This window comes from Monodelphis domestica, chromosome 1 (genome assembly GCF_027887165.1).
Source record: "Monodelphis domestica isolate mMonDom1 chromosome 1, mMonDom1.pri, whole genome shotgun sequence".
Lineage (NCBI taxonomy): Eukaryota > Metazoa > Chordata > Mammalia > Didelphimorphia > Didelphidae > Monodelphis > Monodelphis domestica.
In genome coordinates, this window is record NC_077227.1 from 83,462,870 (window position 1) to 83,488,238 (window position 25,369).

The 25,369-nt window shown below is 37.4% G+C and overlaps 1 protein-coding gene across 18 annotated transcripts in view; it reads left to right on the top strand.

Moving 5' to 3' along the window:
- The window catches only part of CPEB3 (cytoplasmic polyadenylation element binding protein 3), a 226,383-nt gene that overhangs the window by 34,218 nt on the left and 166,796 nt on the right, over positions 1–25,369 (top strand). For 6 of the 18 annotated variants that reach the window (XM_007478806.3, XM_056802522.1, XM_056802530.1 and 3 more), the window contains exons 1-2: positions 7,189–7,347; positions 7,557–8,644. The exons of 3 other annotated variants lie outside the window; for them this stretch is intronic. In XM_007478806.3, the coding sequence (XP_007478868.1) occupies positions 7,568–8,644 (1,077 nt within the window). In that variant the 5' untranslated portion in view covers positions 7,189–7,347; positions 7,557–7,567. Of the gene's footprint in view, positions 1–4,577; positions 4,867–7,188; positions 7,348–7,556; positions 8,645–14,746; positions 19,663–25,369 lie in introns of those variants that run through there. 9 more of the 18 variants (XM_007478807.3, XM_056802525.1, XM_056802535.1 and 6 more) reach the window with 4 other exon arrangements.

Below are 25,369 nucleotides of genomic sequence, written 5' to 3' on the forward strand. Positions count from 1 at the left end.
ACATAGCCAGTAAGTGTCTGCAGAGAGATTTGAATTCAGTTCTTTCTGACTCCAGGCCCTTTACTCTATCCACTGTGCCACCTACTTGCTTCTAGACAAGACAGAATTCCTTGTCTAGCACCCATAATACTAACAAATGAAAACCTTTCTCCTGGGTCTTCTTGTCTTTTTCTCTTTCAGTTTTGACTATGAATCCTTTTATCTCCCCAGCAGAAGATTTTCAGCCCTAGGTGCCAAGCTTTTTGAAACAAATTACAAAGATCATCACCTCTGGGGCTGACCTTTTCTTCCAGATCAGTCTATCAACAAATATTTATTAAAGGTCTGCCACATGCCAATAAGTATTAGGAGCTGGGGGGTGCAAAGATTAGATTGAAATAGAGCCTATCCCTCCAGGAGTTTACATTCTAAGGGGAGACAGCTTGCACATATATGAAAATATATTCAAAGCATATAAGGACACTGTAGGTAAAGGTATAGAGCATCTGAAGAGATCAGGAAAGGCCTTCTATAAAAGAGGTCTTGGGCAGATAGGTGGCTCAGTGGTTTGAGAGCCAGAGCCAGAGATGGGAAGCTCTGGGTTCAAATGTGACCTCAGATTCTTCCCAGCTGTGTGACCCTGAGCAAGTCACTTAACTTCCATTGCCTAGCCCTTATTACTCTTCTGCCTTGGAACTAATGAACAGTATCGATTCTAAAGTGGAAGGTAAGAGTTTAAAAAAAAAGGGGGCCTCTTGAATAGTTGTGAAAGAAAAAAGTTTCGAACAAGAGGAGCCAAGTACATTTCATATCCATAGGGGCAAAACACCACAAAAACATGGAGATGGCACATAGAGTATCATCTAGGAGGAACAATAAGAAGGCCAATTTGGCTGGGCCTTAGTATGTGGAGGGAAGTAACGTAGAGCAAGTGTAGAAAGGAAAGGTGAAGTCTGCTTGTGAAGAGCATTCAGTGCTCCAGGATATAGTAGGGGAAGGCACAGTTATGTGAAAAGGAGTTGTAATGACCTGTGGTTCCTGCCAGTCTGATATAGAAGCCTCCCCAGTATGATAGAGGCTGTTGTTCCTTCACCTCTTGAGGCCAGTTTTAGCTATGATAATATTTTAAGGTCAAATATAAATTATATAATCAATGGCACCATTTTATGGAGAATCTTGGTTATCTAAAGTAATGCATTAATATCAAAGGAGATAACCTACTTAAGATGCTTTGCAAACCTTAAATGCTTCCTATTATTGTTGTCAGTATGGTGATTATTTTCTAATCTATAAATATGATCTTTATAATCAAAACAAGACAGTTATCTATATAACACAAAGAAACCATCATAAAAAATAACTTAGGTGACTTTTTTGTTATTTTAAAGTACGGTTTTGCTACATAAAGTTTTGAAACCACTGTATTAGAATATCGATGCACAAATGGATTACAAAATGCTATGTGACCAGGTGAGAGAGATCATTTTCAGTTGAGGGCACCAGGGAAATTTAATAGGTGTTGCTTGAATTGTACTTAAGGGACAGGAAAAATGTCAATAAGCAAAAAATTGGTGATGGGGAGGGGCATTCCAGGTGTATGAAACAACACAGGAGCAAGCATTCAAGAATAGAAAACCTCATTTTTACTGCTGGGCCACTTGTTGTTTTTGTTTATGAGGTAAAGGAAATGAAGTAGTGGAAACTGAAATAAGACTGGAGAAATGTAGATTGGAGACAAATTATGGAAGGCCTTGAATGCCAGTCTAAGACATTGGACTTTATTTGGTAAATAGTGGGGCTTCCTTTCAGACCTACTGCCATGATGTGAATCATGTTGAGCATATCCTGTTTAATAAAGTAATCGCTTAATATAGCTTAGAAAGTTTTCTGTTTTTTTTTTTTTTAATTAAAAAAAGTGTTTTGTTGTTTAAAGAGGAAAGCTCCAGGTAATTTGGAAAATTCACCTTTTGCTCTGGTAATGCAGAATAAAAATAGGGCATTACTAACAAGCTTTTAGTTATTCCTTTGAAAAATTGTTTGAATTTCTTCCTTTCCTTCTCTTTTGGTAAATAGAGACAGTGAGGAAAGGCAGATATTTCATAGTGTTTCCTTGACAAATCATGTTAGCATATTATGCTTTCGGAACATTTTGTTTTATAAGGACAACCCTCCCATCACCATCACATACACATACAGTGTTTGAGAGTCATCATGATTACTTAAAGACTTAGATTATGACATCTTAATTATTTTTATTACAAATTATTGTTGTTCAATATTCAGTGATATGCAACTCTTCATAACCCTGCGAACCACATAGCACACCAACACTGCCAATTAGGTTTTCTTGGCAAAGATACTGGAGTGGTTCACCATTTCCTCCTCTTGTGGACTGAGGCACAGGCCAAGTAACTTGTCCAGGGTCACATAGCAAGTAAGTATCTGAAACTAGATGTGAACTCAGATCTCTTGATTCCAGGCCATATACTGTATCCACTGAACCATCTAGCTGCCTTCTTGATTATAAACTGTTGTTGTTCATTTGTTTCTGTTGCATTCTTCCCTTCATGACCCCATTTGGGGTTTCCAAAGACAGTAGAGTAGTTTGCCATTTCCATCTCCAGTTTATTTGACAGATAAAGAAACTGAGGCAAATAGGATTAAGCAATTTGCCCAGTCACACATCTAGTAAGTATTTGAGGCTGGATTTGAACTCAGGCAGACTCATCTTCCTGACTCTAAGCTCAGCATTCTATCACTTCCTACCCTAGCACTGTGTTGAGCTAGTGGAAATACAATATACACATTTACCTATAGTCACACATAACACAAGATATCATTTGCAGAATGTCAAAGGGATTACACAGACATTAGATGCAAGATTTCAGAGAAGGAAGAGGTTGTCATGTTGGAGAAGTTTTGAGAGCTTGTATGGAGGAAAACAGATTTGATCAAGAAATTTTGAAGGACAAACAGGACTTTGATAAGTATGTTGAAACAGGAATATTTCATAGACCAGTTCAGCTGGAAAAGAGAGACTTGTTCATTGAGGGACATAGTTAAGAGATAAGACTGGAAAAGAAGGTTGGGATCAGATTAGTAAGACCAAGTACAAGAACAGTAAATATTAGTGGAGTGAGTGAAGTGCCCAGAAATACACTGGTTCTTTCTAGTCCTTTGAGCACTCCTGAAGAATATTTATTCAAAAAGACCATTTAAAAAAATCTTCCAGTTTTGTTTCTTTAGTAAACAAGACAGAAGCTACTAGAAATGCTCTGAGTTGGTGGAATATGGAAGTACCACAGTGCTAATTGAGAAAGAAAGGAAAATATAAAGTTATTGTAACTAAAGCTGACACAGGATTTTGAGCTCCAAATTTAATCAGCATTGTCATCAACTGCTGTGTACGGAGTCCCATCCCCCACCCCACCATGGGGCATTGTACAAAAACCCACAGGAAATAATAAATAACCTGCTGCTGCTTTTGTAAGCTGTGGTTTGTAACCATTGTTCTTAGGACCCAATAGACAAGAGTAAGTCATAGTGTATAAATGCAGTGCTTTAAGGCTCTACAATTTTGCTTGCTTAACTAAAATGCTAAGCTTATGGGGATGAATCTGACAACCTGGCATGGTGGATAAACGGCTGGTCCTAGAATCAGGGAGATTTATGGTCTGAATCTTGCCTAATATACTTATGCTTTGACTTCTGAGCAAGTTATATAATCTCTTAGCCTCAGTTTCTTCATCTGTAAATTGGAGATAATAACTCCAACAACTGTTGTGAGCATAAAATGATCATCTTTTAAGCACTTGTAAAATCTCTAACAAAATTTGGAATAAGGAAGACACTATAGACCTGTATCATCTTTAGCAAGTTGTTAGATTAACCTCTCTGTGCCTTAGTTTCCTCACTTGTAAAATAAGAGGGTTGGGCTACTCGGCCTATGAGGGCTATTTCAGCTTCATATCTTGATTCTTTGATCCTTTGAATAATATTTAGTAAAACATTAAATAAACTAACCTTTGTTATTTTGTATCTCATCTGATATTCTGGGCTCTTGAATTAATACTGTAATTTTTCCAGTGGTAAACTGAGGTAGCAAGTTGATTCAGTTAAGAAGCATTTATTGAGAAACTACTATGTGTCAAGCAGTTCTTTAGGTTTTTGGTTGAATTTTATAAAGTAACAATTTGTACCTTGATTGACATTATAGATTTAAAGAAATCGCGGTAAATTAATGCCTGAGAATTTTTCTTGGCCACAGATTTAACTGAAAAATGTGTAACAGTATTTAACGTGATTTCTACAATTACAGTCAATTCATTAAAATAGGATTTCCTTCAGAAATGAAGGCAGACTTACTATTGCTTTATTTGTTTATTTTTATCTAGGGTTCCTTATTTAATCTTTTTTGTCATAGAAATATACCCATGGCTAGTCAGTCATTATGATTTCCATTCCATTTAAGATCACTCTCCTGTTTAAAAAAAAAAAATTCTAGGTCCGACTGTCAGAGATCCTTTTCCCTTTCCTTTCTAAATTAACCCAGCAATTCAGTTCTCCTCCTTTTCCCCATCCTCAATTCATCTTCGCAGCTAATGATGTAGGCTGGTTGGCATCTAACACAATCACAGTACAACTCCTTTCTCCTTGAACCTTATGCCTCTCGCTTGGTGAACTCTCCTCCTTTCCTGCCAACGTGCCTGGGGCCGGCAAGGCGCTGGTCAGAGACTCCAGTCCCCACAGTTCCTCGGTTGCGCATGCCTTCTAGTCTTCCAGTTGTCAAAGTGCTTTTGCCGGAGCAGTCAGATAATCAGCCCGAGAGAAGAAAAATAAATACTGTACTTTCATTTTTATCGATCCTTTAAAGCTGGACACTCAAAGGTAACTGCTAATGAGAATTCGGGAATTGAGCCTGTTGTTTACTGCATGCAAAAGAAGACAGTATTGTTAAGGTGGTGGGGGATGGTGCTCTGTATTTCCAGGACTTTGCTGTGTAAATGAGCCCCAAATACTCACACCTACAGCAACTGAGAGACATTGGGTAATAATATTGTAAATGTTATGTTAATCCAATGCCAGTCTCTTGTCCTGACAGGTTATGTTTGGTAAAGGCAAGGGTCTTGACCTTGACCATAATGCTGAATTTATGCTAATAGTGAAATGTATACCTTTAAACAATAGTGAGAAAAGAAATACGTAATGCTGGCACCCCCACCTCCTGATCATCAATAACATTTGGTTTTTAGGTTGTTTGTTTATTTTTTGCTTCAAAGGTATGATATAGCCCCTCTTCCCATTATTTTATTAAAACTCATTGTATTAAACACACACACTAGACATTTTAAGAGGACAAGAGGCAAAGTAATATTAAAATTACAGTGAAATGAATCTACAGTTTCATCCATGATGGTGTGGTTATTGCAATAGAAATTCTAGCTTATTTGGAAGCTACTCGATTCTTGGGTCCTAAGGTTTACTGCAACATAGCCTAAATAAGTCTGAAAAGAGATCTTTTTGCATGATTGTCCCACTGGGCAGCAGCAGGACTTCATGATGTGAACATCTAAATATTTTGTGTTCCTTCTTGGAAACTTTCCCATTTTATAATACTTACTTAAAGTAATCATTTTTAGGCCAAGATGGAAGAAAATACAATTAGTTTTATGTTTAATTTATAATATATACTAATCAGTCATATGAGATGGGGGGGGAATGGAAGACAAAGGACAGGGGGTGTCAAGTTTTCCCTTCCATATTTTGTGTGAATAAAACTCACTTAGAAAAAGAACCATAGATTAGCTATTTTAAAGGTTTTTCTTAAAATAGAATAGTACATCACTTTTAACCTTTCTATCTCATCTGTTTGCAGTTAACACAATTGTTTCTCAGTTTTTCATGAATGTTTCTCTTGTTAAACCATGATGTTGTCCCAAGGCAAATATTCAGTATGTGTAAATATCTTGGTTCAAAGAATGATGCTTTTCCAGTCACTGGAAAAATTATAGCAATAGCAGCCTAAAAGAATAGAAAACTGTGAGGTAGAAAGAATAAAATCATTAAACTAGCTATACTGAATAAGTCAATAACTTTGTTCTAATTGTACTGAACCATCAGTACAATAGTAAAATAGTTATATATTTGGCCTTATACAGTTACAGATTCCTTAGATATTTGATATGGCCTTGGCATAATGTAAAATTCACAGCATAAATTTTTTAAAAATGGATGGTAGCAATAATAACACAGAAGCTGGGCAAGAGTGAATCTGAAATCTATATGTTTAGAATAATGGTATTTTTTATACTTAAGCATTCAGAATTATTTTGAAGATAAATATGTATTTCTTTTGTGTGAAATGGAAAATACCACATTATCTGTAATGGGGAAAAGGGAAGCTGTTTTGCCAGAAATAGGGTCATCAGGATGTACAGGTATAAAGGTCTCTGTACTCTTGTTTATAATTCTTTTTTTTTCTGAATTATTGTAATTGGTACCACTAGCACCCCAGTCTTAACCCCTTATCAGTATTATGATAATTTATTCTAGACTTTAGTGGTGTCAATATAAGAACTCAAAACTTGTCCTGATTGCCTGGCTAAATCTCATAGGTATGAAAATTGAGTCCACAGATCCCACAACCTTACTCTAATTTTTGACCTCAAATCCAACTAGAACCATTACTCGACTCTGCAAAGAGATTCAAAGATAGCTACTGCAAACTGAAATAACTCATTCTAAAAAGAATGCCTTGGGTAGGAATTAGGAGTATTGAAAAGACGAACAGGAATATACATGTATATGGAATATGTGTGTTTTCCTCAAAGTTAATGAAGAAAAAACCAATTGCATATTAGCAAATATTAGCTCCCCCCTCCCCTTTAAAAAATGACTGCTTTTTAGGTTCCTAACAAAATGGAGTAGGTTGCAGTACTCAAGAACAGAGAATGATTGTGCAGCTGAGGCTTCTTTTACCCAATGCAAAGATTTTTCCCCCCTCGTGGTTCTCTGCAGTTAAATGAAACAATTACAAAAGCAAGAAGGTAGTTTGCTAATCAAGGAGAAGACTCCTGTTCCTTTAAAGTGCTCAAGCAGGGGAAGGTGGTGGTGTGGTGGGGGGGGAAGAGTGTAGTGACTGGTGTCTTTTTAACCTTGCTGAAGGACGCAGCAGTATTTATTGACGTATGCAAATAACTGGGGGAGGGTGGTGCTTGGAAAAAACAGGAACCAGAATCAGTTTCTCATTGCAGGGTGAGCGCTCTGAGTTCCGGTGAAGGGAAAAGAGACGTGGCGAAATTGCTGTATATCTCTGTCCTATAAGCACATCTCTCACTAACACTGAAAGGAGTCAAGACACCAGAAAGGGTGAAGCCGCTAAAACCATATTTTTAGAGCTCTAGCGTGACCCCCCGCCCTGCCAGACTGGGGCTTCTAAATGGGAGATTACGGATTTGCGTTGCAATTGGCTAGTGGCAGTGGCACTGGATTTTCGCAAGTGAAATACCCCACCGCTTCGGTGAGTGGCATTGATGATACCATTAATAATAACGCGCCTTTCTTTTTTCCCGTTTCAGCTGCGCAAACCATGCAGGATGATTTACTGATGGACAAAAGCAAAACCCAGCCCCAGCAGCAGCAGCGGCAGCAGCAGCAGCAGCAACAACAGCAGCAGCAGCAGCAGCAGCAAGAGCCAAACGCAGCGGAAGCCTCTTCCACGCCCCTCTCCTCAGAGACCCCCAAGCCGGAGGACAGCAGCCCAGTGACGAGTCTCAATCCAACAGCAGCGGCGGCGGCGGCGGCTTCTTCGACAGCCCCCAACAGCAAGGAGAAGATGCAGATGGAATCTCCGCTTCTGCCCGGTTTGAGCTTCCATCAACCTCCGCAGCAGGAGCCAGCCGCGGCGCCGGGCACGTCCTTGTCCCCTTCTTTCGGGAGCACCTGGTCGACGGGCACCACGAACGCCGTGGAGGACAGTTTTTTCCAAGGGATCACCCCCGTCAATGGGACCATGCTTTTTCAGAATTTCCCCCACCACGTCAACCCGGTCTTCGGAGGCACCTTCTCCCCGCAGATCGGCCTAGCGCAGGCTCAGCACCACCAACAGCAGCAGCCGCCACCGCCTCCACCACCGGCTCCGCAGCCGCAGCCGCCGCCGCCGCCGCCTCAGCAGCAGCAGCAGCCACCGCCGCCACAGCCCCAGCCGCCGCCGCCAGCACAGCCGCAGGCGCAGCCGCAAGCGCAGCCGCAGGCTCAGCAGCAGCAGCGCAGGTCACCGGTGAGCCCCAACCAGGCATCCTACCCCCAAAGAAACGCCGCGGCTTACAGTCATCAACCCATCATGACCAGCAAGCCGTCCTCGGCCTCGGCGTCCTCTTCCTCCTCCAGCTGGAACAATCACCAGAACGCTGCCTGGAGCACCCCTTCCAATCCCTGGGGCGGGCTGCAAGCCGGCAGGGACCCTCGCCGGGCGGTAGGCGTAGGGGTCGGAGTCGGGGTTGGCGTGCCGTCTCCACTTAATCCCATCTCCCCCCTCAAAAAACCTTTCTCCAGCAATGTGATTGCTCCTCCGAAGTTCCCCCGGGCGGCCCCTCTCACCTCCAAATCCTGGATGGAGGATAACGCTTTTCGGACCGATAATGGTAACAATCTGTTGCCATTTCAGGTAATAACTTCAAATGCACCTGCGCATACCTTTCTCCTCCTCCTCGGCCCCCTCCCCCCTTTCCCTTTCCCTGAGTAGAGCTGCTTCCTAGAAGGGCTTTGTGTTGTGCATATGTGTCCCACGTTACCGGCTACTTGTCATGGTCCCTTTTCCTTGCCCATGGCCCTCATTTGCCCTGTCTTGTGTTCTTGTGAAAACCGTTCTGGTAGTTTAAGGAATTACATAAACGCATAGTACTTCCCAATGCGAAGACATTGGTGTGTGAGTGTGATTCTCCTACGCTACCGTCCCCTCTCTCTTAAACTCTCATTCTTTGCGGATTTGGATGTTATTTGATGCCTTTGAAAGAAGTAAGGCTTTCTGGTAAAAGTGAATCGCTAGGTTGCCAGATTATCTCGAGGTTAAGCGGCATGGACACATTTAACTAGGGACACATTTCAGTTATGCAATCAGGGATGCCAGTGCAAGCTCAAAGCTGACCATTCCCAGTCCTTCCTGCCTTTCACAGCTGAGACTGTCAACCATTGGGAGATGTCCTTTTAAGATAGTTTCATATGCTCAATTAAACTAATGTGAACACATGTGTTTGTGTCTAAGTAAGGTATTGGAAACACTAATAGCAATCAGCCTGTCGCTCCTGGGAAGAAAATTGGGAGTGTAAGATTCTAAATAAACCCAGGAGGAGAGCAGAGGAGATGAAATGGAAATTCTAGGGAGGCAACCACCCTCTATTATATAAAAGAATGGCTTAGATGTCATTTGGCATATTTGTAGAGAAAAAGACAATAGGACACGACCTTCAGAGCCATATTGCAATGGAGTCTATTTCTTAGCTAGCACTGAAATATTTAAAGCTGCAGTGTCCTTCACCAGTTTTGTTATTTAAGAAGACAATGCAGATCAATTACAACATTTGAAACTGAGGAACATAAAAGTTCTGCAACTTTAATGAAAAATGAGTCTCATGCCTTGGTGTTAAATGCCAATGAAAAAAACAGAGAACCGACTGAACAGAAAGATTGACTGATAGGGTTATTTTTACGTTTGTCTTTTCATAATTTTCCGGTGAACGGGAGTAGTATAAAGTACAGTTTGATTGGTAAGGGTGAATGTTTACTTTTTTTTGGTTTTCAGGCAAGCACTTACCCTATACTCTTAAATAAACATGGATGTAAGCTTCTAAACTGAATTACAAAGAGAAGAGATGATAATGGAAATAAGGGAATGTCTTTGGAAAGGGTTCAAATTGAATGGTCAAGTAGATGAAACAGAAACTCCTGTGAGCAGTGCTGAAAGATAGCAGAACCAATCATCTGACACGGGATGTTTTAAAGGGCGCTATACACCTAGTTTCTACTTCACTGCTTCATTATTTTGAAAGAGTGCTCATTTGTTTTTGAATGGCCTCTAGGTAGGAGGATCTGAGATTATTTGGCTTTATATTTTTCTTAAATACATGAGTTAGGTTGACAAGAAGGGAGAGAGTAATTTGAAGGCTTGAATCTTTTTCTTTTGAAGCTCATGAAAATGCAAGCCACATGTAGGTCTGGCAGATGGAGAAAGAAGGAAAGGGATAGTTGCTTTCTAAAATGAGGCTCTAGAATACACCATGCAGGAAGAGAATGTCTGTATTTCTATCAGGAACTTCTTTTTTTCTCTACTTTTCCTCCTCCTGCTTAGGTCTTTCTTTGGAGATCATGACTTGCCAATTATGGCGAATTTCCATTTTTCATTGACATGTATAAAGAAAACTACACATTGCTATATGACTTTGTTACTATATCTGAATATGTAGTCCCAAAATTAAAGTCGAGAGTTTGTTCATGTTTCTTAACTGCTTATGTAAAGCATCTTGAATATGTATCTAAATTCACCTCAGTTGTTGATCTTCCCACATCCTGTTCCCTTTGGAAATCTGGGATGGGATGAAGTTGGTAGTATGTTAGGTATCTTTTAGGAAGACTTGATTTTGAATATAGCTACTCTAATAATTTGTCATCCCTTGGGAAAACAGGAAAAGTTCAATCAGTGAAATCTAACTCCCCTCCCCAAAATGCCCAAACCTTACTTTAGCCAGCACTGTTAGGTTTGCCATCAATGGACAGTTTCTTAGAGCTCCTAATAAGGGGCAAAATAGACTGATTTCTTTTCCCATTCTTTCTTTGCTTTTGAGTAATCAAATGACTAAACGGTGTGTGAGAGCTGAGTGGGAGAGAGGGAGAGAGAAACAGAGATGGAGAAAGAGAAAAGGATGTTTTTGAACCCATAAGAATTGTTTGTAATTTGAAGAGCTAAAATGTAATTTTTTTTTATGAAAAGCTTTGTTTATTTAAGATCATGGTGCTTCTTAAAATGGCACAGTTGTGTTATGAATATTTTTAGGTTGTATGAAGTATAGGGATTATTAGTTGACTCTTTTTTGGTTTGCTATGTTAACCAGAGTTTTATCAATTTGGTTTGCAGCTTAGTTTTAAAAAATCAGTTAAGATGAAACTTTAAAAAGTGTTAGTATCATCAGGAATGCATATTTTTATCCAATTGTTGATTTACATGAAGCATTCTATTTTTTAAAACAAAGGAAAAAGTATTTTAGTAGTCCGAATGGTGGCTTTTTATTATTAGAAAATATAGGTTATTAACATTTTTCTTTTAAAATTTCAACCAGTTCAAAGAAAATCAATATTATTTCATAGATCTTTAAGCTTGAAAATATTGTAGGCATCAACTGTTTAAACTATAAAAGGAACAGGAGAAATTTTACAAATTAAGAAATTGAGGCTATATAAAGTTGAATGACTTGTCAAGGTCACACAGAACTGGATGATGTAATCTTTAAAAATGTTCTTTTTGTCAGTCATCTAAAGGACTTTTTGTTTTGTTTTCATACTTTTTACTAGCATATTATATACTGGAACCATATTGGATTACTGCAGGTCCACCTTAGATCCAATCCCAAGGCACATAATTACAGCAATATTTAAGGGATTCCATAATGCTGTATAAGGTTCCACATCCTCCAACAACCAAGGGCATAATGATGAGTGGTACACGAGTAAAAAAAAAGTGCCCTAAACCTAAAGGAATTAGACCAATGAATGAAATTCTCTGAACAAAGGGAAACTGCCACTGTCTAAACAGTAGGACCTTGTTTATTGGTAATGTTTGGGGAATACAGTGTTCTAGTTAGCTGGAAGTTTTGGTTATTTGATAATTGTTATAGGCTCCAACTTGGGTTGTTAGCTGTAAGAATTAACAAACACCAAACCTAAATTTAGCATAACATAATCTTTCTTTGAAGGTGCTGCAGAATTTTTCATTGCCTAAGGGTAACTATTAAAAATACTTAGTATCAGAGAAAAGGATTGTTGTTGTAGGAGGCTGATCTAGGCAGTACTCATTTAACTCTTCTAAAAACTGCATTCTAAAAATTGACTTCGGAATCATTCCTTCCGTTTACTTGCTTATTTGCTTGTTTACACACAAAACCCCATCCACAGCATGCCATTTTCATGCCTCTACACCCATGCTATTTGCTCTACCTGGAATATCCTCCTCCCATTCTATACCTGATGAATGCTTTCATTCTTTCAAACCCAAATCAGATACCCCCAACTCCATGAAACCTTTCTTGATTTCTCATACTTCAGTCAGTAACAACATCTAATGTACTAAACATGTAATTTGATATGTCATAGTTATCTGTGTTTATGATTTATCTTATTGATAGATTGTAAGCCCCAAGGGGACAGGAATAGGTCTTAACTTTTTTTGGGGGGTGCTTTTTTATTTGGATTCTGAATACAGGTTAACTGAATCGTACATTCAGATTAATAAACAAATTAGGTTCTAAATTACAAGTTACAAAGGAATTTCCAAATAACATTTCTCTTGGTTCTTGGACATCTTGTGGAAACAAAAGACACAAATATATATGAAATAAATATTAGCATTTCATTTTCCTGCCTTAATAATTTCAGTTGTTTAATTCTATATTGTATATATGTGAATATATATATTTACATAGTATTAGCATATTAGTGTAGATGGAGAACTTGCTAAAATGGCCATGAAATCCTATGTTGAAATGCCTGTGACTTATGCTGGCCTTGTGACCTTGAAGTTACTGAACCCCTCAGACAATTCTTTAAGACTATAAATTGCAGAGAAGGTGCCACTCTGCATTAGTAGAGTTTCCTCATTTTAGGAGTTCAGTTTATTAATGAAATCATAGTTCTAGACTCTATGCTATTCACATATAACTATGCATGTATATTTCTTTAAAGGCCAGTATTTATAACAAATCAGTTTTTGACTCTCCCTTCTCAATTTACTTTGCTGTAATCATTGAACTTAGTTGTATATTTTGTATCTGAAACTTAATTTGAATTTAATTTGCATATAATTAAGGAGAAACATGAGCAATGTAACAAAATTCTTTTATTCAAATTTATTTTTTTTTTATCTTGAGTCATTGGAAATTTTTTTAAAGTGAGGAAATGGCTTTTTTTTTTTTTAACTGATAGTTCCCTTGACCTAGGATAGTGTTTCCTATTGGAATGAGAATTACTTGACCTAGATTGAAAACAGGAGACTTTACTTTCTTTAGTTGGTAATATCATCTGCTTTCTTAGCTACTGTAAAATAAGGAGCCCAGCCTAAGGAACTCTTTAGGCCTGTCATACTACAGCGGTAGAGATTATTAGACAAGGGGAGATGGAATATAGTGTACTAGGGAAAGGCCCACATTATCTCAGTTGTATTTAGAAGTAGTATTGACTAGAGAAATTTGTACAAGTATATCTCATGTTACTGAAGACTGTTAAAAGTATAATGGTATAAGCAATATTTGCCAAAGACTATGCTAAAAATGAATAGCAGCTGTGTTCGAGGTTTGATTTTGTTTGTAACTAATTCCCTTTGTGGAAACTGCTTCCTCTCTACAGTATAGTTTGGCCACTCCTTGGTAACTTATTTTTCTGAACTATTGTGGGGCTCCTTGAAGTTAAGTGATCACATAGTTAGCATGTGTGAGAGGTGGCCTTCCTGACTCAAAGGCAGCTTCTTCAGTCATGCTGACACCCTGCAGGTAGAAAACTTGAATTTCTCTTCATTCACCTACTTATGAGGATAACATGAATAATCAGAAATTTACCCTTTTAGATAAAATAATCGGGGTTTTTCTTCATCAGATGTACAATTCATCCATCTTTCTTTAGCTAGCTACCCTTAACGAATTGGTCTGCTTATTAGGCTTTAATTGGTTGCTTTTTGACTGCTTTTATTGGGATTGGGAAGTTGTCTATATGCTTATTTTCTGGAAGCATGGGGATAATGTGAAAAATGTTTTGATGTTTGTAATCATAGAATTTGACTGTATAACAGAGGGAACTTGGATTACAAGATCAAAATTAATTAAGGTTTTTTCCATTTAGTTTTCATAGTAGTCATAACCAAGACCTGAAGGTACTTAGGAGCAACATTACATAGTGAATAGAATGCTGGACCTGGAGCAAAGATGACCTCAATAAATAGACCTGAATCCAGTGTTTGCTTACTCAGAGTGTATGTGGTCATGTCATTTATCTCAGCTTTTTCATTTGCAAAAATGGAAATGAAACCTGAGCACAGGCATTCCTCAGGTATTGCTGGTTTGGTTCTAGACCACTGAAATAAAGCAAATATTTCAGTAAAGTGAGTGACACATTTTTTGTTTCCTAGTACATACAAAAGTTGTGTTTATACTATAATGTAGTCTATTAAATGTGCGATAGTATTATGTCTAAAAAACCAATGTACATACTGTAACTAAAAATATTTTATTTCTAAAAAATACTAAGCAATATCTGAGTCTTTAGTGAGTTAATCTTTTTGCTCTTGGAGGGTCTTGCTTTAATGCTGATGGCTGCTGACTGATCAGAATGGTGGTTGCTAAAGATTAGAGTAGCTTATAAGACAACAATGAAGTTACCATATGGATTGACTCTTCCTTTTACTTAAACAGTTGGGGCAATTGTAGGGTTATTAATTGATCTCTTATTTATTTATTTTTTAAAAAAATATTTTATTTTTACCAATTATGTAATAATTTTCACATAAATTTTCTGAAGTTATATGTTCCAAATTGTCTCTCTCTTTTCCTTCCCTCTACCTTTCAGAGACAGTAATTTGATCTGGGCTGTACATGTATTATCATGTAAAACAGTTTTCCATATTGTTTATTTTTGTAAAAAAACATTTATATAAATCCCAAACCTCCAAATAAAAACCCAAATAAACTAAAGTAAAAAAGAATATGCCTTGGGGGCAGCTAGGTGGCTCAGTGGATTGAGAACCAGGCCTAGAGATGGGTGGCCCTGGGTTCAAATTTAGCCTCAGACACTTCCTAGCTACATGACCCTGTGCAAGTCACTTAAACCACATTGCCTAGCCTTTACTGCTCTTCTGCCTTGGAACCAATAGTTCTAAGACAGAAGGTAAGGGTTTAAAAAAAAATCGTATTCCAACTCCAACAGTTCCTTATCTGGAGATAGATAGCATTTTTTTTTCATAAGTCCTTCAGAACTTGTCCTGGATCATTGTATTCTGATAACAGCTAAGTCTTTCACAGTTGATCATTCCAGAATATTAATGTTACTGTGTACATTATTCTGGTTCTCATTTCACTCTGCATCAGTTCCTGTATGTCTTTCCAGCTCTTTCTGAAATCATCCTGATCATAATTTTTAACAGCCCAATAGTATTACATCACCATCATATACCACAATTGTTCAACCATTCCCCATTGATAGAAAGCCCTTCAATTTCCAATTTTTTTTGTCACCACAAAAAGGACTGCTCTGAATATTTTTGTACAAAGTAGGTCCTCCCCCCTGCTTTTTAAATTTCTTTGGGATACAGACCAAGTAGTGGTATTACAGGATCAAAAGATATGTATTGTTTTATAGTCCTTTGGGCATAGTTCCAAATAGAATTGGTCTCATTTCAATGTGTTCAATATTCAATATTGTTTGGCCTCATATTCAATATTGTGTCTTTAGTACAGGGAGGGCTGAGGAGAGTGAGAGAGATCAGGATCATGGAGCAGACAGAAAACACAATATTTATCAATTGTAGGCATAATTTGTAGCACCCTAAAACAATTATAATAGTAAATCAAAGATCACTGATCACAGATGACCATAACAGATATAGTAATGAAAAAAACAGAAATATTTAGAGAGTTATCAAAGTGACATAGTGACATGATGGGAGCACATGCTGTTGGGAAAAAGGGGCCCATAGACATGCTCAAAAATATCCATGAAACACAATAACACAAGGTATGCCTGTACTGGCCTCATAGGATTGTTGGGAGATTCAAATGAGATAGTGTGTATAAAGCAATTTTGTAAATCTTAAAATCCTATATATGTTCTTTGTTATTGACTGGGGAAGAGGAGGAGATGGTAGTAAAAGGCATTTCTAAAGATCAGGAAAAGTAAAATGGCCTTTGGCATGAAAATTTGAAACTTGTTCAAATATCCATGTGCTTATTAATCTGACCTGTGTTGCTTTTTCTGGAGAGGAGTGGGGATAAAGGATATAGCATATAGGAAGGTTTGTTAATTTTGGTCTAGCAGCTTATATGCAGAGTAAAAGAGAACTAGGGAAAGAGGTTTTTTGGTTCATTTTTAATTTTAATAATGAAACAAAACGTTTTCCTGTTTTCTTGCTAACCCTTATGGCTGTTGATCACTTTGTTAGGGATCACTCAAGGCTGTAAAGCATAACCATTTTTTCTCTAGTTAAGATGTCTACTTGTGTGACTAGTACCTAAGTTTTTAAAAAACCCTTATCTTTTGTCTTAGAATCAATGCTATGTAATGCAGAAGAGTGGTAAGGGTTAAGCAGTGGGAGTTAAGTGACTTGCCAGAACCACACCGTAGCTGAGGTTAGAGTTGAACCCAAGACCTGCCATCTTAAATCATTGATTTCTTTAGTTAACATTGGCCAGTGAATTTGGAACACAAGATTTTATTATGTTGAGGATTTTCTATTTAAGAGAATAAAATCTTGCTCCAATGAAACATCCAACAAAACCAAGGTAGTGATAGAAAAGGGCAGTTGAATGAGTCATACTGGAGTGATTGTGTGTTTTTCTCAAAGATATTGTAGTTTCTCAGTGATGGATGCACCCAAGGATGATAGCCTTCCCTCAAAACATAACATCTGAATATTTGCTTATTCATGGTGGGATTAGCAGTACAATAGGACTCTGTTTGGAAGGGCTTTCTTGAACCAAGTTTTGGGACAGAATTTAGTCATAATACTGGTGACTGATTTCACAGATATTCTACCTGTTGAGTTTTTTGTTGTTTTTTTTTGGTCAAACTTCTCAAACCTGTGATTTGCTGACCAGTCCAAATGTTGACAAGATAGTAGTAATCCCCTCGGATCCTCAGTTATAAATTTCCATGCTTAGGTGGTCCTACCAAGTTCTTTTGGAAAAGCTGTTTTGGCTTTTGACGGTGATAGTCCATTACCTAGGTTTGCGCTTAAGGCTTCCAAAACTATAACCGCAGCAGTTACATGAGAGTTTTCTAAGAGATAAGTTTGTATAAGGAGGCTATTTGTGGTATAGAACCCAAAATAACTTTCTGAGAGAATGCCCCATTCTCTGGAAATTCCTGATCTAGTCTATTGTAGGAGTTCAAATAGTATTTTTTCAGTTTAGTTGTCTTTAGGTTCTGTTATGTTTTAATGTCAATTTCTTCTTAAAGTGGCAAGTTTAAATTGTACTTATCATATAGTAGGTATGTAAAGTTATACATTTATGGTTTTCCTATCATCATGTGCTATGAGGAAGAAAAGCACTATTAAATCAAAGTAATTGTATGAGGAAGCAGCTGGTTGATACGGTGTCAGGAAATCAGGCCTGAAGTCAGAAAGGTAGTTATACTGAGTTCACATTTGATTTCAGGTACTAGCTGTGTGACCCTGGACAAGTCACCCTGATTGCCTCAGTTTCCTCATTTATAAAATGAGCTGGAGAAGAATATGGCAAACCCCTCTATATCTTTTCCAAGAAAATTCCAAATGTGGGTGTAAACGAGTCAGACACAATTGAAAGGGCTGAATGACAACAAACTATGAATCAGTTTTTCTGTTCTATTTGCCTCTATTGGGATTCTCAAATCAAGCTACTTATGTTATAAATTCTTGTTGGCTGACCTCATGGAAGAGACATGCTGCTTGTTTTACTTGACTCCAAAAGACAGAACTAGGAAATTCTGCAGAACTGAAGAAGATACCTATAGAAGATGCAGGAAGGCTCTTCCAGACAATGATAAAAAAAAATAGCTAATGATTAGAGCTAGAATCAACTTTCCCAGAATGTCATAAGTTCCCCAAAATTAGTCTAAATAAATACTTCTTTGGGAAGTGGTTGTAGAGGAAATTCATGCTTCATGTTTGGGTTGAACTTAGATGACCTTTGAGATCCCTTCTAAGACTTAAAGGTTTTATGTGTGTAATATATATTAGTGAAAGAAACTTTGTTCTGATCTAGGCCATGCTAACCTTGTTTTGTAGCTAAATAAAGATCTTTATTCCTCAGATTGTCAATATGACACCTTTCAAAGCAGAATTAGAATTTAGCTGAAAGAACATTTTGTTCCTTAAGATTTTTCTTCCTTAAAAAAAAATCCAACATGCTTTTTAAAAAAGTATACAGTTAGGGACACAGAAATCAATGATAACCATGCATCTGATGTATTAGAATATTCAACATTTTTATTAATACTTTCTATTTTTATATCATCTTCACTTCCTAATAAACTCCCTTACTTGTGATTGTAGCTTGTAACAAACTATTTAGGCTATCATTATCTATTTATAGAATTCTTCAAGGTTCAGAATTACTTCATGCAATTCTCACAACTCTGTGAGGTGAATGCTTAATATTATCCTCATTCTGTAGATTTGGAAACTGAGTCTCTGGGAGGCTGATAACATTCAAGATGACATAGTGGATAAGTAACATTGTACCCATCTTTTGGCCCTGAGTAGTTCATTGTCATTCATTTGTTCCTGCAAAATGAACCATATCTGATTTAATATGTTGTTGCCATTTTGGTATGTCCTTAGCCAGGATGATACATTTGATATATTAAAGGCAACATTTTAGGTTGTAGTGTTTCTGTGGCTCCTTTGTGACTTTCAGGTTTGCTGTGATGAGTTTTAAGCATCCTATGCAACAGAAAGTTTAGGACACTAATTCTCTTTCTATAAATTAATTTCTCTGCCTTTACTTCTGCATTAGCAGCCATTCCATTCTTTAGGAATTAATTTATCACATTTAAGTGGCTTGTCTTTTTATCTTGATTTGTGATAGCTAAGTTGTTAATGCAGTCAATTGGTCAAAGTGATGGATGAGTAAAAGAATTGTTTAGAAATGATTGAGAGGAATGTTTGATGTTAAGAAGGTTGATGAGCAGGTTATATAGTTCATTTTAAAAAGGTTAGTCTGAATGTAGAATTGAAAAGTGAAGTAAGATGGAGGGGGAAAATCTTGTGAAAGAAGAAATGCTAGGCTTTCTTGACTGAATGTGAAGAATTGAATTTTACTTCATTGGAAAATCAGGAGAAATTGCAGTAATATGGAATTTAACATGCTCAATCTTGAGGCCTTTTGCCCTTTCTCCTAGTTTTTATTTTTAATTCACAAAACAGAAGTATTGAAAACGTGCAAAATAAGCCCTTAACCCTAGAACAGGGAATTTATAGACTCAGAATTTTAATTACAGGAAGCTTTTAGCCTCAATTTAACTCAAACTTATCTTTGGAAACTGACACCCAAAGAGGTGACTTGTCCAAAATAACTAGTGTTTTGCAAGAATTAGTACTAGAATCCAGTTCTCCTGACTTCCCAGCCAGTGTTCTTGGGGTTATTCCACAGTTCCTCCTTTCTTCTCCCTTTTCTGACCAGGTAGTCCAACAACGCTGGATGAGCAGAGAATTAAGGAAGTGAAGAGTTGAAGGTAATTCTGAGGTGGAGTGTGGGATAGGTGGATGGTGGTGCTTCTTTCAGAAATGGAAAAGTTGGGTCATCTATACCTATTTCTGTTTTGAGTATGTTTTTGGTTATTTAGTTTTAGTGTTGGTAGACTTATTGAAGCTTTGTCAATATCATTGTTTTTGGACAGTTATGTGGAATGATGGAATGTATCTATTTAAAAGTTAAATAAGATAAACATAAGTAATTTTTTTGCAAAAATTATGCCAATAACTGGATGACAAACAATAGGCTTTGTGTGAATTGAGTTTGCCTGACTTTCCCCATCCATTTATCACAGGCATAGCCATAGAGGCTAACTCTTAACCTCTACTTATTGCCTCCCAGCAGTAATACCTATAACAGGGAGTCCCTGACTTAAAATCCTTTGCCTTGTTTATATCCCTTACTTACAAATAACCATCAGTTAGGGGCCATAGAAAATTTCCTTCCTTTTCAGATCCTTTTTGTTTGGAGTTATTCCCCTGCCCCCTTTCTAGCTGCTATTTCTTCTCCTCTTCCTCATTATTCCTTATTCCCCTAAAAATCTAACTATCACCATTCCTACTCCTGTTCTTATGAAATAATGTTCAAGGTAACCTGGCTTCGTTTTTTCTCTCAGATGCAGATTAATATAAATTTTAATATGAAGTAGAAACATGAGTTGATAATAAGTTGATAATGATAATGCATACAATGCCCTCCCAATCTAACTGATAAGTATGATTTTGTTTAAGAAAAGGGGGGCAGCTGGGTAGCTCAGTGGATTGAGAGCCAGGCCTAGAGATGGGAGGTCCTAGGTTCAAATCTGGCCTCAGATACTTCCCAGCTGTGTGACCCTGGACAAGTCACTTAACTCCCATTGTCTAGCCCTTACCACTCTTCTGCCTTGGAACCAATACACAGCTATAAGAGGGAGACATTTTGCTTCATAATTTTCCCTTGTTTTTTTTTTCTTCCCTAGCAGTACAAAACACTTAGGAAAAAAACTCCAAAATGCTATTTCTGTGATGACTTTCTATTTATCAAGAGAAGCTAGGAAAGGGGAAAAATCCTAGGTAGATGCAAAGCATAGTGGCAATAGAAAGGTAGGTGGATGTCTGGGCCCTTAGGAAATAAAAGAAGAAGGGAACCAGAAGTTTACTCAATCAAAAATTGTTTCTAGGAGTTTAAAAGAGTAGGATGTTCACTGCCCTGGGATCCTTCTCTTCTTCTATCTCCAACCTTGACAGGGTATTATAATCACTTGCTTGTATCTTCACCATATGTAACTTTACCCCAAATAATTACATTAGCCCTATATTAATCATCCTTTGGGTTGCTTCTCATGCACTTCTCTTTGTGAGTCATCATTACTCCTCCCTGCCACTGGTTATTGCCCAGATTTCTTTTCCCCTCACTTATGGCACCTTGATGAAGCTCTTACCCCCAGACCACAGGGATTCAAAACTAGTGTCTTTGATCTGGAGGAATCTCTGACCTCATAATAATAGGGATAGAGATAATAGTCCTAGCATCCCAAGGATGGAACTCTGAAGGTGTTTCTTTTTAGAAACCTTGTTTTATATGTTAATGATAACTGACTTTATAACTGTTTTCTAATTTTATCCTCATAGCAACTCAGTGAGGGTAAGTATTATAGGTGGTATTGTCCACCTTTTACAGATAAAGAACTTAAAGATCAGAGGTTCAGGGATTTGCTAATCCTTGATCCTCTAGCTCAGCGATTCTCAACCTCTCAATTTGTAGCAATGAGAATACATAATGCATATCAGGTATTTACATCCCGAATCATAACTGTAGCAAAATTACAGTTTTGAAGTAGCCACCAAAATAATTTTTTGGTTTGGGGTCACTGCAACATGAGGGACTGTATTGTGGGGTCACAGCATTAGGAAGGTTGAGAACCACTGCTGTAGCTAGTACATACTAGAGTTGGAGCTGGGGCTTCCTAACTGCCAGTCCATTTCTCTATCCATTGTCAGAGACTACCTTCTCCCATAGTGGCTAAATGATCAGACTCAACCACAAAAGTCTATCAAATCCATAATGGACTTGAAATATAATACAATAATTTTACATTGTACAAAAATCTTGTGTGGTTTTTTCCCCTTCTGTATACCAGAATGGTATAGAAAGAATGGTTTCCAGAGAGCTCAATTACCATCAGTATCTGTGGAGTACATACTGTGCACAGCAATAGCAAAAAGAGGAGCTGGTGCTGTCACTGAGGAGAAGGGAAGTCTGGGACATACCAGTGTCAGGGAATGGGCTTGGTGACTCATCAGTGAAGTGGGTGAGAGTGAAGAAACTCAAAGGAGGAGTAACTTAGAATATTCAGGGTAAAGCTGTGTATGATAAAGATGCAAGCAAGTAATCTGACATCTCCTATCCTCCCACACCTTTGTGGGAATTCTTGGTGTGTGGGAGAGAAAAAGCTCATTAGGAAAGATTATTTAGTTGACTACTTAATAGAATTCTCAGTCTAAAATTAAAATGTGACTAGTTTCCTGAAGTTTGTAGCATCTAGGAACCTAGAAATCATAGGCATAGATTGAGCTACAAGGGACCTTGTATGTAATTGAGGCTTACCCCCTCATTTTATGGGTGAGGCAGCTGAGATACAGACAGATGACTTGTTCAGAGTCATTCATCAGGTTTTCTGCTCCCATCCCTTTCCCCTCTTTCATGACATTTCTTGCAAAAAGTGATTTGCCACAAGTGGCTTGCCCAGAGTCACTCAACTCATAAGTATCTGAGTCATGAGATTCATACCCAGGTTCTTGATCAAACAGCCTTCTCTACTATTTTCTGCCACCATTTGATTCTTGAACTGACTCTTAACCCCCCCCCCTCCAAAAAACCCTATTTCTTTTTATGAAAAAGGGTATGTATAATATATTACTATTTACCAAATCATCAAAAATGCATAGAAAACTTGAAAAAGAAAATAAACAAAATTGACACTCATGGATCAGTGGATGGTAGCATAATTTTAAATTCTTAATCAAGTATTAGAGATGAGATTAAGCCTTGAAAAATTACCCTTTTGCTGTAGCACTATAGAATTGTAGCACAAAAATAATGAAATATTTTGTTCCTTGGGAAATCATGCACATAAAGAACCTCATTTGGTCCTCAGCACCAGAAAACTTAAGAAAAAAGTCCTCCAAATATTTGCCTTCTCTCCCAACATTGATTAGAACACCCAGGTAATGGGAATAAACTGATGATGAAGGGAGAAAGGTGTGGGACAGAGAAATTGATTACAGCCTTGAAGTAGGATAGGCAGGGTAGAAAAAAGGCAGTGGAATGCTGTTGCCTAAAAGTAATGTGGGCTAAATCAATATGCCATTGATAAGCCAATATGGACTTGGTTCTTTAAGGTAAAATATCATTCTTTGTTAAGAAACAAAGATCTAAGTCTTTTGAGGATAAAAATAAAACACAATTCACATGCATCTTGGAAAGAGTAAGAATGGGAACATTTTAATGCCCCTCCCCCCAATCCAAGAGCATTAATCAGTTAACTATATATTGTCTAAAAAATAGCCATCAGGGGGCAACCAGGTAGCTCAGTGGATTGAGAGCCTGACCTAGAGATGGGAGGACCTGGGTTCAAATTTGGCCTCAGACACTTCCTAGCTGTGTGACCCTGAGCAAGTCACTTGACCCCCATGGCCTAGCCCTTAGGACCTGCCTTGGAACCAATACAAAGTATTGGTTCTAAAACCAATAGAAATAAAATTCTAAAACAGAAGGTAAGGGTTTTTTTTGGGGGGGGGGATAGCCATCTCTTGATCACCAAATTGCTGAAAATGAAATCAACTTTTGGGAAATGTTAAGTGTAATCTGTATTTAGAATGAGGACTATAACAATCCTAGGCATTTAGAGGTATTTCCCCATTCGTGGATGCCTATGCTCTAGCAGGAGTCTCTCCCATTTTAGTTCTTTAACTGGTGTTAAGGAAAACAAATGAGTACTATAAGCCTAAGGATTTTTCTGTGTCTGCTTGTTACTCCAGTATTATGAAGAGCAGTAGATGTTTTGCATACTAGGATCTGATGTCTGGAACCATTTTCTTTTGTTAAATCATCATAACAAATAAAATGATTAATGGCTGGTTGGATGTTGGTTGATACTCATGAAAAGAGGGTATAGTTTTTTACATATTTGTGTTCCCCATAAAAGGACAGTTTGGTAGAGTTCTTTTGTCAGCATTTGTAAGTCAAATCTAGTCTTTGGTTTTAAATTAAAAAAAAAAAAGCCAAATGAACTGGTTTTTGTTGTTCTTTAAAAAAAAAATTAGCCTAAAGCAAATTATCAGAAAATAAAACTTGGTGAATGAAAAATAAAATTGTCCTAGAAACTAACCAGGCATTTAAGACTTAGGAATATTTTCTGATTGGACTCACTGAGGTCAAGGACATGATGAAACCATATTTTAGAGATACAGGCTTACCTATTGATAGCAAAACTAGTCTAATGCTTAGCCAGTTGCCGGTATCACCCTTGCATAACTGTCTATATGATATTTTCACCATCCGCTTGCCTGCCAATATGACCTATGAACCAGTGTGATCCAGAATGAAAATATTATTACAGAAGAGATTTCCTGAAAGAACTGATGATTCATTTGGCCACTACATAAAACTCTTAATCTCAGGAACATAAAAGATGTAATATAATGATGCTGCTGATGCCTTGAATTCTGTTGAAAAGTGGACTGTTAAGCAGGGCTTAGAGAAAAATTTTGGCTTAGCATTCTTTTTGCAGAAGTTTTTACTGATGAAGGTGAAATGAAAGACTAGAAAAAATCATTAGGAAAAAATTCTTAAAGGGGAAAGTATGCTTCTACATAGTTTAAACTTTGCGAAAGTGACCTTGAAGAGTAAACTGAAGCTGACAGGAATGTTGGACTGATACATACTATTAGTGATAGAGAAATTGTAATCTTATTTTGAATCTTGGAAAGACAAAGGCTGTAAAGAATTTTTTTGTTAAAGAGATAGAATAACGATAAAAGAATATTTTAGTTTTCATTACATTAATTAAATATGCAGCAAGGCAATCATTTCAAACTGTCTAGAAGGTTATGCATTTGTACATTTTGTACCTAGCTCTTCCACAAGAGAAAGGAGGCCAACCTATTGCAGGGATTGTTCCACAGAAGTAGATTCTATTATGTCATAGGGTCAAATAGATATTCAGTGTATTTTTTTACATGTTCTATAAGTAGATCATTCTACTCTTAACTGGGATCCTGGAACTCTATACAACTGTGTAAAATCATCAAAGAAAAGATTATATTTAGGGAAATTCACTGAAATTCATAATATGATATTCTTCTCCTTAAAATATGTCTTGTAAGCCCATATTTTATAAAACTAATTTTCAAAGAAGTTTACTATTTCCAAAGTGAAGATTTGCTGTATACTTCTTTATATTCTATTCATTTTGTTGTTCATTCATTTCAGTTGTGTCCTATTCTTCATGACTCAATTTGAGGTTTTCTAGGCAAAGGTACCAGAATGGTTTGCCATTTCCTTCTCCAGGTTATTTTACATATGAGGAAACTGAAGCAAACAGGGTGAAGTGACTAGCCCAGGGTTACACAGCTAGTAAATGTCTGAGGACAGATTTGAAATCAGGAATATGAGTTTTCTTGACTCCAAACCTGGCACTCTATCTA